This window comes from Zerene cesonia, chromosome Z, assembly GCF_012273895.1.
Source record: "Zerene cesonia ecotype Mississippi chromosome Z, Zerene_cesonia_1.1, whole genome shotgun sequence".
In the NCBI taxonomy this organism is placed as follows: Eukaryota; Metazoa; Arthropoda; class Insecta; order Lepidoptera; family Pieridae; genus Zerene; species Zerene cesonia.
Genome location: NC_052122.1, coordinates 5,888,287 through 5,904,972, shown reverse-complemented (window position 1 = coordinate 5,904,972; position 16,686 = coordinate 5,888,287). Strand labels below are relative to the sequence as shown.

Sequence of the window (16,686 nt, the reverse complement as noted above, 5' to 3'; positions counted from 1 at the left end):
ATAACATAAAATATTCTCTAGATTAAAATAATAATAAATACATTTTTTAAATGTGCGAACATCGAGTCATGTTTTTGTGTACTAAAAAGTGCTGTAGTTACAAGTACAAAGTGGGGAAAATTAAATGTGCTGAAACTCAAAAATTTATTTATTCAATTAGACTGTTTATAGAAGAACGTTTGAACCGTAACAGCTCATAATTCTCTTTTTAATATAATATGAGATTGGAAATTGTATTATTGTTGAAACTTAAAATACCTCCTTCTGCAATACAATGCATTATTTGCCAGACGCAAGCATTAGCGACGAATATTTGCTATATTTGCAGTAAATAATATAGGTATATTACTCACTGCAAACAAAAGGGATTAATAAAAGCGAGAAATCTCCTGAGTGCCTCCCTATTGATATTTCTTTTAAATTTAATACGATAGCCGAGGTTAAAAAACTATATTTTCTTTATCAGTAGGGTGCTTACTACGCTCGGTATGTATTTATATATGTATGTCTGGTATATAGAAGCAAACGAATTTATATTTAGTTCCAGTTTAATATGTATGGTAGCTGTAAAATATAAAGAAACGATAAAAAATATATATGCGTGAGTCTCGTGAGAGCAATACTGTGGTCAAAATGAAGATGCCACAAGACTTTGCGGTTTGTTATCGCTTTTTTAACAGTTTGTAAGGATGATGTTTAAAAACACAGTTTTTTACTAATATTTAAGTAAGAACACTTTTTATTAAGTTTGGATAATGTTTGTCTCGTTATATGATTATTTGCCTCAATTTTTGCAACAGTCATAAAGAAAAATTACGAGGAATTTAATGACTGCTAACACTGGCAAAGAATTGGGCGCGACGAGTAGGTAAATAATGTTTATCAACTCTGTGAATCACGAACGTTCCAAAGCATCAATTGAAATTTTATTAACAAGAAATAAATACCAGTATTGTTAAAACGATAAGAGCATTTATGTCGTTTCGCTTTTCTGCTAACCGTTTGTGATAAGCGCAGGAGAGAGGTCATGGAACTCTACAGGATTGAGTCTTGAGGGAGGGAAAGAGATGCAACGTTGACCTTACGCCTACGGACCTATATCCTTGCAGCCTACTTGGTTAGCTTACTTTGGTATGTGGGATTATGAATACTAAAAATAGATTTTAGCTACTACTTTTTAACCGGTCTGAAAAATCTATTATCACCCTAAGTCTGAGGTAAGATACTAAACGGAAGTCGGATTTTTTGTAGGTCATTTTGTGGGACAAAAAGTCGGTCTCAGTTTCTGCGATTTCTTTTTGTTCATCACCGCGAGACTCTATACAGAGCCCCTTCTGAACACTGACGTTTTTGTTCTATAAATATTTCCTATGATTTTGAAGATTTAGAGCAAAGGTCATGTGTAATACCTTTTTTAATAATATTATTTAACAGTGCCATATCTTTAAGTACCTTTAATATAAAGCCCCTACTTATTATTTAAGATTGGGATAGAAGTTTCTTCGAAAGTCGAGAGCTTGTAGAAAAAGAACAAAACTTTCGAGAAAAGAGCACAGCGAAATATGAGGCTGTATTAATGGCACACAAGGTCCGATTCGCGTGGGCCCGATGCAAGATGTAACCGATGCGTGCAGTTTAAGTTGGACGAAAAGTTGATACGGTGGCGCGTCGTACGTCGCACCATTCGCGGTCTGACGCTAGCGAGGCACGGTCGGTGCCTACGCGGTTGCCGCCTCCGGACCAAGTTTTACACAATACCAGTTCATCAACCACAAGGATGAGGGTCCGTCCGCTCTCGGCGGCCCTGCTACTCGTCCTCATCTCCCTACTATCCGAGGTAAGTCTTAATCTCTACAGCATTTCTGCGAATTTACCGGCAATGTCGGCCTTTGAAGATGCAAACTTTTAAACAACTTCCAACTTTTCAGTAACAGAACACTTATTTTGTAATTCCATGATATTATAAATACATATTACGTTTTCTAGTTTGTTAAGACGATAACTGTATGAAATTTTAAAGTTTAACTCGTGACGGTAAGAGCCGGTTTCTGCAAAAAGAAACAACTAAACTCAGTTTAATATTTTCTGGTACATTATGGTTTTTTGCTATATTCTAACGCTTCATACTTTATAAAGTTTTTTGTTGCTATAGTAGGCTTAAAAATTCATGTTGATATTATTTTGTGCTGCGACTAGATTTTTATGAGGCATTTATTAATAACTTTTGGAATATATAAATAACTAAAATTATTTTTATCTACTTTTTATTTCCATAAAGTTTTATTTTATTATTATGAAAAAATAACACCAAGTGTAAACTCGTAGACTTCGGAAGTCAACATATGTTATTTGTCCAATTTATAAATTTTTGTTTCACTCCGAAATGAAAGCGTCAATCAGCTCCGTTGCGATTAATTTAATACAAATTTGTATTTACCTGAAAATATTGAAAAATCTTAATTTGTACGTTGTTAAAGTCATTTACGAGCAAAAATGATGTGTTTACGAAACCCTTCAATTAATTAGAGATCGCATATCGTGACTCCGATGCTAACAGACTATTGGAAATTTCTTAATAAAGTCTATTAGTTGCATAGTTCGCATATAACTAAAGTTCCGATTCTCTGTAAACTTGGCTAAATATCAAGTAGAAATTACGATACCTACTTGAAAAGTTCTAACCGTACTTAATGTAATTGAAAATAACAGGCCGTTTCTTTCGTAAGTACCTGATTGGAAATACTTTTAAAATCAATATATTCACAAATCGATTCTTTCTTAAAAGGGTTATACGATAAAACGACAAAGAAAATTAAAATAATTAGTAAGACTGATCATATTGAAAATGTACCGTCATATTCTTTGCGGTTATGACATTTATTTTTCAGCAAGTATGTTATTAACAGTAGTAAACTTATTATAACATAAATTAAATTGCTTCAACAGCTATAAGCGGTGACAAAATTAGTTTATACGCGTGGTTCTATTTAATCAATTTCCAACTTATCGTACCAGTACGTAAAAATAACTCCTTACAAAAATTGTAGAAGCGAGATTTAGGTAAATGGGAGATTTGTGTTAGTTTGGAATAATGAAAATATTATTCACATTATTAAGATTTGTGTCATTACTTTTGTAAAGGGAATATCTTTTAAACACTAGAGAAAGTGTATGCTACAATGTAATATAAATAAGCGCGCTGGTCTATCACAGATTCGCATAGCAGAGCATCTTTTTTTGATTGATATTCGTTTTAGAGCATCACAGGATCAAATTTTTTAAATAGTTTTTATTTGAAATCACAAGTTTATCTCATGGAGATATGCAAGCCTAACGAATATCCTTCTGCAATCGGATCATCAATGTCGTATCAGAAGGCGCCGCTCCAGTCCTTATTCAATTTTCTGTCTGAAAAAGGCACATTCTTAAAAGCTTTTCTATTATCACATAAACAAGTATGTGCAGTACTCCACGTGTAAATAAGACATAGTAACGTTGCATTTTTACAGCCACACGTATTATGTAATATGTACCTAATATAAAATTAATCATGTAGAATAAAATGTACGTATTTTTACACTAAGTTTTATTACAATAATATGTTTTAATAATCGATTTATATTTAAATAAGAAAGCAAAATTCATTAAAAACATAATATGGAATGTCTGTCTATGAAATAATTTGAATGCCATCCGTGCATGACCTATAGATTATAATGGAGACGATTTCTGAAGAATATTCTAACAATCCGTAGTTTTAATAAACCAGTGACATATCTCTGCCCTATAAAACTCAGTAAAAAATAGTTGGATAAATTTGGACAGTTAATAAAGTCGCCGTGAAAGTTCAAATCAGGCCATATTTTATACGTATAGTATATTATATACTGTGCAGTAAATATATACGAATTACGTAAAAATATCGAATTACAAAAATAATCATTGAACGCAAAACTACTTTTTGTTAAAATTATGTATTGTTTTCGTCATAATTCTCAAGAAATCGTTTTTAATACCTATACAAAAATAGGTATAGAACATAATATGTATATTAGATACTCTGTATACGCCCGTTTATGGTTAAAACTGAAGTTTTACCAGTACCGTCACTAATAAAACCTAGCATAGGTTTTATTAGTGACGGTTGGAGAAATCAATGGAAATCATTTAAATTTTTCGTTGAATAATTGACATGTTTTATAAAGATAGTAATGGCTAGATTTGGGTTAAGGTTTATGACCACAAAACGTACAGAAGCTGCGAGCGAAGCGAGCGTGCTTCCCCAGCGGCCGGCGAGTGCGAGATCCGAATTTAATCTATTTTTACTACTTTTTTATATTAAAAAAGGAATAACAATCTAGTCGATTCCGGTTTAAATTTTAATTTTTAAGATATGCAATCTGATTAAACATAATAAAATGTTGCAAAGGCAACATATTATATATTATTACAGACAAAGAGATAATTATTCTAGATCAGACAAACTTCCAGCGCGGACCAACTCTGTTATCATGGTTTTTTCATCGAATATTCGATTACTTTGTTTAAGTTTTATACAAACACATCAATGTGGGTTTTTAAGCTGATTTAGATAGATAGATAGAGATACAGAGATAATTCAGTATGGCTATTAATCGTGTAATTAAACTATATTTAACGTGACATCTTTGACGAATCATGTTTATTATGTTTTAGTATTTTTCAGGGGAAAAAATCTGTTACAGATTTTATGTACGCCGTAATTGTCATATGTATCTCAGATCCTATGTCTAACAAGAATTACTAGCTTTTCTATTCTTTCGCTCTTTATGTGTTTTGAGTTATGTAAGAGATGAGATTACTCGAATAAGTACAAATGAGCATGTGCAATTCGGGAGACTCTCTCTTAGAATGCCTTTGAGAAAATAATTCAAAAACACAGGCAGCGTTTTTGATCCATATTTCACACATAGTTTTGCCGTGAATTATATTAATCCAACCGGAGTTTCTTAAAACTATGCCGAACCACAGATTCGTCCTATAGTTCGCCAGTAAAGTTTCCCTCCTCGGTCTCGTGTAAGCTTGGAATAGAATTACTGACAAGTTTTAGTTGAGCAGTACAGCATTGAGCACAGCAAGCCTTCCGTGGCCAAACATCTTCACAAATCACAGTATAGCTTGGCTTTGTATATAGAAATAACTCAACCCTGTTCCGCACATTGGCTGGATTTAGAATAAACTGAATATTGTTATATGAAAAAATATATTAATTAGTGGATGTTAGGTTTACTCAATGATGCAACTAATCTAATTTTGGAGATATTCATAGAGAATTTCGATACATGTAAATACAATTGATTAATTTAAAAATTGTTAGATCCATGATTTTTTTCGTACCACATTTTGAAATCTTGTTTTTTATACCTCGTACGAAATATCAATCTTGAACAGATAATTAAATATCAGTTGGTGGGATTTATATGGCGCCTAAAAATCGCCTTTAATAATGAAGACCAGGTTAAAGTTAAAGAGTACCTCCTAAATTATAAAGGAATATTACAAAAATAAAACCATAATATGTCCCTGAGATCATTTTAACAGTTTTGTAATACCGTATTTTCGGACGAAAAATTATAATATTAATTTTTATTTAGCCATTTAGAGAATTGATAGCAATTAGGCTTTTAGCATTAAATATTGGCAGTTAAATTGTTAACCGTCTTTAATAAATTTACTCTTAGTTTAAGGTACCTATATGCAAAATTTGTATTTTAAAATTATAAAAATAAAATGTTATCTATACAATCTTTGTATCAAGAGACTCATTTATACCACACTTTTAAAACATTCACAATGGATATAACTAGAATTTTCAAGTATTCAGTAACAATATAAATGAACTTTAAATAGATATATTGACGAAACGTGTGTTTGACCCTGTCAAATCCGCGACGGGTATCACTATCAGGGGTTATCTTTTGCTTCCTGGCAACTAGATACCGACACGTCTATATTTAACAATCGCGTTCTTACATTTTGCTTTTGTAAATAAACCTCATGGTCTGTGTACAAAAACTGCTGTCTTATGATCAAACTGAAAATAAAGGAGATTAATGAGATATCGTTTTTTATAATTTCGCTTGCACAATAACTATGATTTAGTATTATTTTCATACTGAATGAACTATCGAAATAGTGTCTCAAATTGCGGAACCCCAAAATGCACGCCGACACTTGTGTAAACATTTAATTGATAAAGATTTCTTATAGAGATAATCATTATCTTGAGTGTATGTAGGTAATCGTATGTTCCGCAAAATTTGGCCTCTTTAAAAGTGAGGATGATTTGTTTGATAATGACAGTATAATTGAACGAAGTTTTAAATCAGAATTGAGCGATCTCTATTTATAGAACTAAATCCCTATTTCCCATGGTCACAGTGTCATGCGCGAACTGCTAGACCGGTTTCACTTTATTTTGCGTTTGGTATTGTCAGTAGAAGGATTTTATGGAATAATCTTCAGAAAAATTTGCACCAAAATATAGAAAATAAAATTAAACGCCTATTTACGTTCCCCGAGTTTGACAGGTCGCTCAGAGACAGGACAACGTCAGTTCAGTCAGCTAGTGAAGTATAAAAATGGATATAGGTATTGAAAAAATATCTAGATTTTACTTTTACCGAAAATGCTGGCTGCTTACATATATAGCCTTTTTAGCTAAAGTCTATTATAGAATGTGAGTTTGCTTTGCTGTAAGTTTATTGTCATTCATCGTTTTGATAATTTATATACTAAGAATATAGAAACTTTTGTATGTATTAAAAATAAACAATTTTCTTACTAGCCTCGCTCCCGCGGCTGTATCCGCGTAGTCAAAACAAAAGACTGTCCTTGAATTTTGCCCGTATAGTTCCCATTTCCCACAAACTGTTCTTGTAGGATTGTCAAATAATCTATGTACAAATTTTCATCCAAATCGGTTGAGTAGTTTCGAAAGCATACTAAACAAACTTACAATAATCACATTTATAAAGTAAGTAGGAATCATTTTTATTACACGTCAACAGACACACGTTTCCGAAATTTGTAAAGAAAAAAGCATTCCAATAAAGAATATACCAATAATCGACTACAATATGAATCCTTATTTGTTAACAACTGTACAGGAATATATAAAATCCAAGAATTGCAATTTTCATCACAGTCTTGATGAGTCCTATTCGGAACGATATTGCACTCTACACGGACCTAAATAGATTGATTCGATACTAGGTCGACACGAATTAGTAATAAGTTAAGATTTCCTATCAGGATATTGATATACTAAATTATAAATCTCATGCATTGAATTGCATTCCTTGTGTTCAGTTCATATTTTGATTAGCACAAGGAGGATTCAGTACAAGTAAGGCCAGAAGTGTGAATAGATTGATGTGTTTGTTATCATTTTATGAGTATTAACCGCATTTAACTTATTTTATGTAGGACACTTCCCGGCGCAAACATCGTTACTTATTTCCTATCAGTTCAGGTCAATATAAAAATAAATGTTTTCTCTTAACCTTATCGTTAATTTGCTTAATAAAACACAGATATTCATTATTTATATGTTTATAGGTTACTGACAATTCAATCAAAATAGATAAAGCTTTTATGTTCATATGAAGCTTAACACAATATGAATTGTTTGATTATTTAATGATACTAGAAAGAAGAAAAGTATTGTTTGACAAATATTTTGCTAATAAAATTTTAGTGTCTCTCATTATGTGTTAAGGAAATCATTAATGGCAATTATTGTGCACGAATGTAGGCAAATTTGATTCGAAATGACCGTTTGGAAGATTGTCATGCGGAGGTTATCCTCCATGTTATCAGCGTATTGTGTCAATCTCCCAGTTTCAGTAGAAGCCGATAATTAAACTTAATATATATTTTTCTGATTTTTGGGCACACTTATCTGAGCAGTTTATCGTAAGTGACCCAACCCGTGACGCCTTGCACAATACACATGATAACGCCAATTTGCTTATTATATGCGATACATCCGTTAATTATGAATTATGCTTATTTTTTGTAGTTATCACTCTTGGGTTTTAAATATGGTGAAATAATATATTAAAGAGCACTCTCCTATCTTCTGATTTTATCTGTACACTGTTTTATGTTTATGTCAAATCTTGTCATGTTTTTTTTACGACCTTAAAATCTCGCATGCGAAGATCTTCTTGGTCCATCGTTAGCCCTGCCATATACAATTAGCTTATTGTTGTGTTATTTCATGCTAATGTTAACTACATTCTATACCTTTCGGAATAATCAGAGATGAAATAAAATTCGCATACTTACTATTAAACCGAGAAAACTTACGACTTAATATATTATTTATTATTATCTGTATTCAGACTTATTATCTATTTCTATACGAGAGCAAATGATCTCATATTTTGTGAATTATATTACAAAGTATAAAGGAGTGTTATGCATTAAATGGAAGGTGATTAAACTATTATGCGATCGTCACACTGGTGTAGAACAAGATAACCAGCGATAATGTGGCCCACTTTATTATCAGCATTGCTTAATCTAGATGCAACGGATGCTTCATGCATGTTGCATTTTATAGACACTTGTTGCATGATATTTTAAGATTAAAAATATCCTTACAAAGTTATTATTTAATCTCACGCTTGGCGTTCAGGGACACTATTGAGAATCATTTAATTTCTCTAATATTAAGACGACAGCGATATATTTTCCATACATTCAACGCTTTATTATTCGTAGACAATCTTAAACGTGCATCATATTCTTTGTTGGAATTGTCTAGAATCTAGTTTTGCCAACGTAACACTTGCGCGGTGTAGATACTCGTAAGGTTTTTTACTAACTAGAATCGTGATAAGACATTCGCAAAACTACATACACAGTGTTTGTATAATCTTTCGTGGTGTTTGATGAAGTCGTAATTAATTGTAATATTATGACAGTCAGTGTAACATGAAACTATTAGATAGCCATAGTTCAAACGTACGCATTTGAAGAATATCCATCATTTAAAAATCGGGGAAGTACCCAAACGCACATATTATGCCTCTTATTGAAATGATAGAGATATCTGTTAACAATGTTGAAATTTTCTTCTTTAATTTGAGTCAAAAAGTTGAGTGCCAGATTTTTCATATTATTTGTTTCTTTCAATGTTGATAATTAAGCAATTAAGTTGCTTGAACATTTTATTTGAAATTTAATCGTAGAAATGTATTTGTAGGCGCACATTTTCTCAATTATGTGATCATATATGTATCATATAATGAATTTAATTATTTAGATACTCTTCATTTAAAACGTAATAATATCATTCCATATATCAATTCTCCTGCTGTCGCTTATTATGGAATATTAAAGTAAAAACGTTCAAAATTGTATGATCTTCAAAGAGATACACGACCTGACGGTCACATCGCTGCTTATTATTTTCAAACTTTGTCACTTACGTAAGCATTTTTTATATTTTCGATTAGTTTGTGAAGTCACGAGGCCTTGGCGAGCGTACCTACGCTACTATTCAAATAAGAATCGAGAATTGAGACGCGTCTCATCAATGATTCGAATAAATACGTCTTTATAATATTCAATATGCATATAAGTAACAAATTGTTTATATATCGCAACCCGGTAAATCTTTCTAACGAACTATAATGCGGATTAAATGTTGTTTATATTATAAACCCGGACTTTCACGTAGAGAACATTTTGTAAAATGAATTTTCTGTCTAAATGAAAGCGGATTTAATACAGAAGATTACAATGCGCTTCAAGTACTTATTTGATCGGAAATTGAAACGAAAATAAAAAACTAGAACGCAATAAACCTGATAAGTTTTTATTGTACTTTTAATTGATGGCGAACAAATTAATATCTTATTAGTATTTTCATTTGATTAGGTACGCTCGTTTCATCATAAACATTTTCATATAATTGTTAAGAGAGAGCAATGTAAAAATTATTAAATCTATATAATTACATAAACATTTACTTACATAGATATAATAATATTCTTTGTACGTTTAAGCTAACCCGTGTTACTTAATTTGGCTGAATATTCGGATACATGATAATGTAAAATTATTTTGTGCTACTTTTATGTGGAGTTTGGTGGTGGTCTTTAGCTAGTAGTCTTTTTTACTAACATATTATTTCTTCTTATTACGAATACATATAAATAAATGCTTAGTTTTATATATTATTTATTCTCATATTGTACAACAAGTAATATCATTTGGAATAAAATATATATTATAATAGAGTTAGGTACACTTGATTTAGAAACACGGGGCAATATTTCTAGGACTCAGTTCTTTCAATTCATTTCCTAGGAATCAGTACTCAACGTAAGCAGTCTCTAATTGATCATTGAGTGTTATTATATTCACTCCTAAGGGAATTTTCTTTGTCCGAATAGTGAAAAGAAATTCTCTTAAGAATGAGATAGTTACCGCGGAAGGAAGCAGCCTATGCGACATAGTGACAAAAAAAAACATACAATTAAATCGCTCCTACGAGAAAGAAACAAACAAACACACTTTCGTATTTAAATATTGGTAGGTGTTTTATGTACGTATACGAAAGTAAGTCTCTAATGGACCAATGGACTGATTTGAATGAAAATTGATAGATATATAGTTTGAGATCTAAGGAAGACAAAGGATAGTTTTTATCCTAGAAATCCCCTGGGGGCCTTTACAAGGTCTGTCGCAAGCTGAAAGCTAAAGTTTAATATGCGTTGTTTATTGTAGTGATAATTAATCAATATTTACAATGTTCAGTTAATTTCTTTATTTTCTATACATATACATATACAGAAAACTATAAAATAATATATAATATCAGTCTCAGCGTTAAAATTCAAATCATTTGGTGTGTGTGTGACTTAAAACGTACAGGTTTTATATCAAAACTTAATTGGTGTTGGCCTGATTTAGGAGGACTCTGAAGATCTGAAGATCTCGGACTTATAAAGATGCGTCTGGGTAACGAGCGAACAGGGCCGTGTAGACTTAGCTTATTGATTAAATTGTTTATCAGGCCACATAATAGTATGGTTAAAACAAGTAAAGGTAAACAATCATAAGGATTACTGGTATTATTGTATATCTATACTAATATCATAAAGCTGAAGAGTTTGTTTGATTGGTTGAACTCGCTCAAGAACTACTGGTCCGATTTGAAAAAAAATAGTTAAGTAGAAAAACAGTTAGGTAGACCATTTATTGCGGAAGGCTAAAGGCTATATATGTACCACGGACGAAGCCGGGGCGGATCGATAATGTATATGTAGTAGCAGTACAAAAGTAATCATTAATAGAACATTTTAAAATCGTAGAAGTGAGGATAATTAAATCTAATCTTAAGGCCTATAATGCCTTGTGCAGCTACAGGAAATCCATTGTTCAAGCGATTTAAATCATATAGTGAAATTTATTTCATATGAATCATATAATATATTATAATCATCTACATCTGTACTAATAATATAAAGCTGAAAGCTTATATATATTTGAACGTACTAATCTCAGGAACCGTATGACCATTGCATTCATTTCATTATTCAATCATTTGGTATCTAGGTCAATTAATCTTTGTTTTTTAAATAGTATACGTCCATCTGCATTAATTTAGGTAACATAGATTAATCACATGTATAATATGTGTAGGAGCTCTTAAGTAAACTAAATAATGTCAATTTGGGCATAGAATGAAAATAAAACATTAAATTTGATTTGTTTTTTTTCATATCATATGAATTGAATATTAATGAATTGCTTATTTTATATATGTCAATATTGAGTACAGTACAAATTTCGCTACATCGCATTTAGTTCTTGAGAAATACAATATTTTCGTTAGCATATACAGAATGAAAATACCATTTTTTTGGTCAATACAAACTAAACAGAAATTTAATACTATACACTTACCCATGTGCTAACATGTACTTTATCTAAATAAATGCGTCCACAATGTCCCAAAGAGTTGAAAATAAATCCTTGACAAAACATACAAGAGACGGTTAAAATTGATAAGTTATGTACATTCACAATACATTGCATTATGTGTATAGTTCTCTCCACCTTCAGGTTGAAAATTCAAGTAACACAATAAGTAATGTATAGCTAAAAATATATACAGAGAGTTGCCAGACCACACCGATTATATCAGATTGAAATGACGAATGTCTCATTGTTTGCAGACGTTGCATATAACGTTGAGTTCATCACGTTTCTTAGTAACAAAGCCTATATTATACGGTCTAAAAGCTCTGGTTGTGGCTTTAATTCGATCTGTCTAGTAAATGAAAATAACGTATGATAATAAAATACGTATACGTTAGCAGCAGTGTCACTTTTTGAGGTTGCAATGATCAAGAAGCGAACGATATTGTTAGTATTATTATATAGTTCGCTTCTGGATCATTGCCATAGATAGAATTATAACTATTAGAATTGTAACCATTGCACCTTTTTATAGCGCCTCAGTTGGTGAGCGTACAAATTAATCTAATTATAATATCTGTCATTAAATGTATTACGTGTAAAAACAAATTATTCCGTCACAAAGGCACAAAGCAAAGGCACTCATGACTAAAATATCTGACAAATTAATCCCATTGACAATTTAATTATGCAAATGCATTAAACGCCTACAGTTTACAGCATTATAGAAATGAAAGATCGATAATAAAACACTATCATTTTATAACAATGTTAATATTGCTGTGTATTTGAATTTTGGTTCTGCTTCTTAGGTCAAAGCTGTAAAAGTTCCTTGGAAATATGTTTGTGAACTCCTTTTAGCATAAGGTACAGCGACGCTGAATGGAAGCTCAGTTACAAACGAATTGTTTTGAAAGTTGAGATTAAAAATAAAGTTTCACTGCATAGATTTTACCACCGTTGTTCTTAATTTCGATGTGATGCAACGTTATACCATAGATAACATAATACTTTGTTATCTGTGGTATACTATAGGACACAAAAACTGTGTTATGTTTATTGTAGCTAATTATTTTCTAATATTACAATTGATATGCGAGTACTGTCTTTGCAATATTGATATTTAGAACTCAACGTTGTGACAATTAATTCAAAACAATATTTTTTTTAATTTACTCGACATCATAAAAACAACAATCAATAAATAAAGAAAATACCGCATAAATTTAAAGACTCATCGCTTTAATTAATCGTAGATACATTTATCAATACGCTCATTAAATTTATGGGAATTGAGATTCCAATGATTCTTTAAATTTATAAAGCCCAAAACTCAGACGATTATAATTCTCAGAAGAACAATAAGGCCAATTCGATTCGAAACGTGTTTTGTTTATTCATCCATCCTAAAGAAAACATAGAGTCGTTCCTATTTAAATGCACTGGCGTAGTCGCAAAGAATTAAAACTTTAAGTTTTGTTTCCAATATAGAAGTAATTATCACAACATTTGAAAACTTTAAAATGCGTATTAGTATTTTGAACATCTAAATTATTGTGTTCGTTAAGCAAAGAAAATATGCTTTAGATATTTTAATGAGCTTGTTGGTATGTAAGTTTTATAGTTTGGGAAATGTAAAATATTTATTCATATGTGCCAGGAATTGTATCGAAAATTGATATTATTTATATATACTTTATATTAGAAATAAAAAATGAGGTACATCTTTCGAAAATTACGTACAAAAACATAGTGTCTCGCCAATCGCAGTCAATGCCACTAATCGAAAACTGTTTGATACAAATGTGATTGAACTTATTTATTCTTTAAATGACGAATTATGCCAGTCATAACATCGGTCATGTGCTAATTTTTTAACGATTTAAATGAGATTTATGAGGCGCCATCATTTAGTTCAATACGGGCATCATCTGCTGTGAAGGCCATAATTGAAAGTTTGTGAGTTTAACTCAATTGGGATATATTAAGAGAAAATTAATTCAAATTTAGTTAAGATAAATGTTCTATTCCTTGTAAGGATAAAAAGTATATCCAATTTAGTAAGATTATTAAATAATAAACATCATGTAATATTTTAAATGATTTCGAGTTCATTCCTTAAAATATCAAGAAATAAGATATCAAATATATACTAATATTATAAAGCTGAAGAGTTTGTTTGTTTGTTTGAATGCACTGATCTCAGGAACTACTGGTCCGATTTAAAAAATTGTTTCAGTGTTAGATAGCCCATTTATTGAGGAAGGTTATAAGCTATGTATGTACCACGGGCGATGCCGGTGCGGACCGCCATTAACTGCTAAGGTTACGATTGGAGATATTTTCATAAAATCGTTGTTAATCATAAAATTAAGATTTGTTTATTGTGAGCAATTATCATTTCACACGTCAACAGTATAGGAGCTGATTATTGTGCTAGTGTAAAATGAGCCCTATTTATTGCATTCCACGACTCATTAGATATCGAAAACCTCTACTAGATTATAGTCGGCTGACTTCATAAACAATTACTCTGAAGTATGGTGTTTTGACACTTATGCGTCTACATTGCCTGCTAGACAACTCATACAATGCACTCTACATTTACATATATAATAATAAAATACATATTAAAATGTATGTGTTAAAAATTATTTAAAAATATTATAAAAGACATATAATACCATATGAACACAATAGAAATAACATACAATTTTATCTTCTTATGGATAAAACATTATTTCATTTCAAGCGATAAATTGTATTGTTATACAAGTCAATTACTAACTGCGACTTCCTAACTGCGAAAATAATGTAATATTAATACTCCCCTCTGCATTACACTCGAGTCGCGTTGTTTTATATTAGTTTAACTATTGTTTTACAGCACAACTGTTGTCGCCCTCAAAAAGCTTTGCTAATTAGCCGTGCTTAATGACTGACTGTTTCTTGGAAACAGGCTTTCCTCACAATTAGATATTTGTACACTACGCTTTCGCCCTCTTAAAGCAGTTAGTATTTAATATAAAATCAGTAGACAAATAAAAGGCAATTTATGAAAAACACGTTCCGAGAAGTTTTATACAACACATTTTGATATCGTAACAGAATTTACTCAAAACCGGTCTAACGCGCAGGAAGCCGCGGTAAGACAATAAAAAGTTAGGCCCCAAGTATTTCTGAAACGAAGCTACATTAAGCGCCTGTCCCTATTCGCGCCGAAAAGGCTTCTACTTAACGTTCATTGCGATACTTTGATCGGAGGGCTTACATGAAAAATATGACGTTAATTTGGTATGCGACGAAGTGTCGAGAAGGCATCGTAGAGGGTGCCCGAGACAAAACCCGGTCGGATCGGGGCTAATTGAGCGAGGAATGGCCGCCAGCCTCTTAGTATTCTGTCCGAGCGGGTTCTGAAGCCGAGCGTTCAGAACATCAATCTCAATAGGGCGCTATGACGGCGGAGCGGAAAGCGCCCGCGCTGACAAGGAACCCCTCTTAACGCCTTGACCGCTGCTTTGTTAACACTCGCGACACATTGATGGATCCTGCTGATGCCGATACGCCTTTTAGTTACACGCGAATCCTTTGCTATCATAAACATAATAATCTGGCCTGCTAGTCAAACTTATACATACAACATCTGCTTTATTTGAGTAATAAATTTTCTTTAGAAAAATCCGTCTAAAGATTCATACTCGTATGTCATAGCTATATTATTCACATGTGATTGTCAAACGAGGGTGAGATAGAAATGAATATCATTATATGTATGGGATCAGTTATAGTGATAAAATATTTGAACCGCGACTGTCCATTGAATAACAATAGAAAAGCAATTCTGGTCAAGATTTCATATGACACGGACAGGCCATTAACGTATGAATTTATGTATTACACGCGACACTCAGCTCTGGTTTGTGATATTCTGACCTTTTTTGTTTTTTTTTTTTTGTAGTTCACTATCGGGAAAAATGTAGAATATTGCCAATTATTCGTCGAACATATATCCCTACAATTAATATTAATCTCATGAGAGATAGGATAGATTATTTCGACGTAATCGTAAAAAAATTACTAGCGGAATGTACAGTTTAAACGAGTTATTGCATATATGTAATTACTTCCACTCTTAAAATTTATTGTTTTCCAGATTTTAATACGAAATTCATATTTCGTTTATGATTTTGCGAGAACATATTTTTTGCTTATTTATTTCCGAAAACAATATTTCAGTTCTACCAAATCAAGGATCTATTAGTCTATATCAATTAATTTGCTTGCAGCTCGCTCCGACCATTGTCCTGTGCACAGCAAAGTATTTTTTCCGATATAATTTCGTAACTTTATAACGTACGCCGATCAACAAGGGATTACCGGCTCGCTACGGTGAACGCGCTTGTGAAAAAACAAACGCGCAGCGATCGGCAATGCCGTAATGAGGATCTTTTATATTTTAAGGAGATTAAAATGTACACAATAATTACAATGTTCTAGCAACTCCGCCCGTGTTACGTGTGTGACATTGGGAACTATTATGAGATCTTTGGTCTTCATTTGTTTCAATCGGGTTTCAAACAATTTTCGTTAAGAAGGCAGAGGCCTTGAATCATCAAGCACATCACATCAATATCCTTTCACTGTTCCGTATTTCCGTTCGTTTATTTATCCGGTAAAAATATCAGAACCACTCAAACGTGATATTAA

The 16,686-nt window shown here is 31.9% G+C and overlaps 1 protein-coding gene across 6 annotated transcripts in view; it reads left to right on the top strand.

Moving 5' to 3' along the window:
- Window positions 1–1,659: 1,659 nt before the first annotated feature.
- The window catches only part of LOC119835803 (basement membrane-specific heparan sulfate proteoglycan core protein-like), a 102,138-nt gene continuing 87,111 nt past the window's right edge, over window positions 1,660–16,686 (top strand). For all 6 annotated transcript variants that reach the window (XM_038360806.1, XM_038360805.1, XM_038360803.1 and 3 more), the window contains exon 1: window positions 1,660–1,837. In XM_038360806.1, coding sequence (XP_038216734.1) covers window positions 1,778–1,837 — 60 coding nt within the window. In that variant the 5' untranslated portion in view covers window positions 1,660–1,777. The remainder of the gene's footprint in view (window positions 1,838–16,686) is intronic.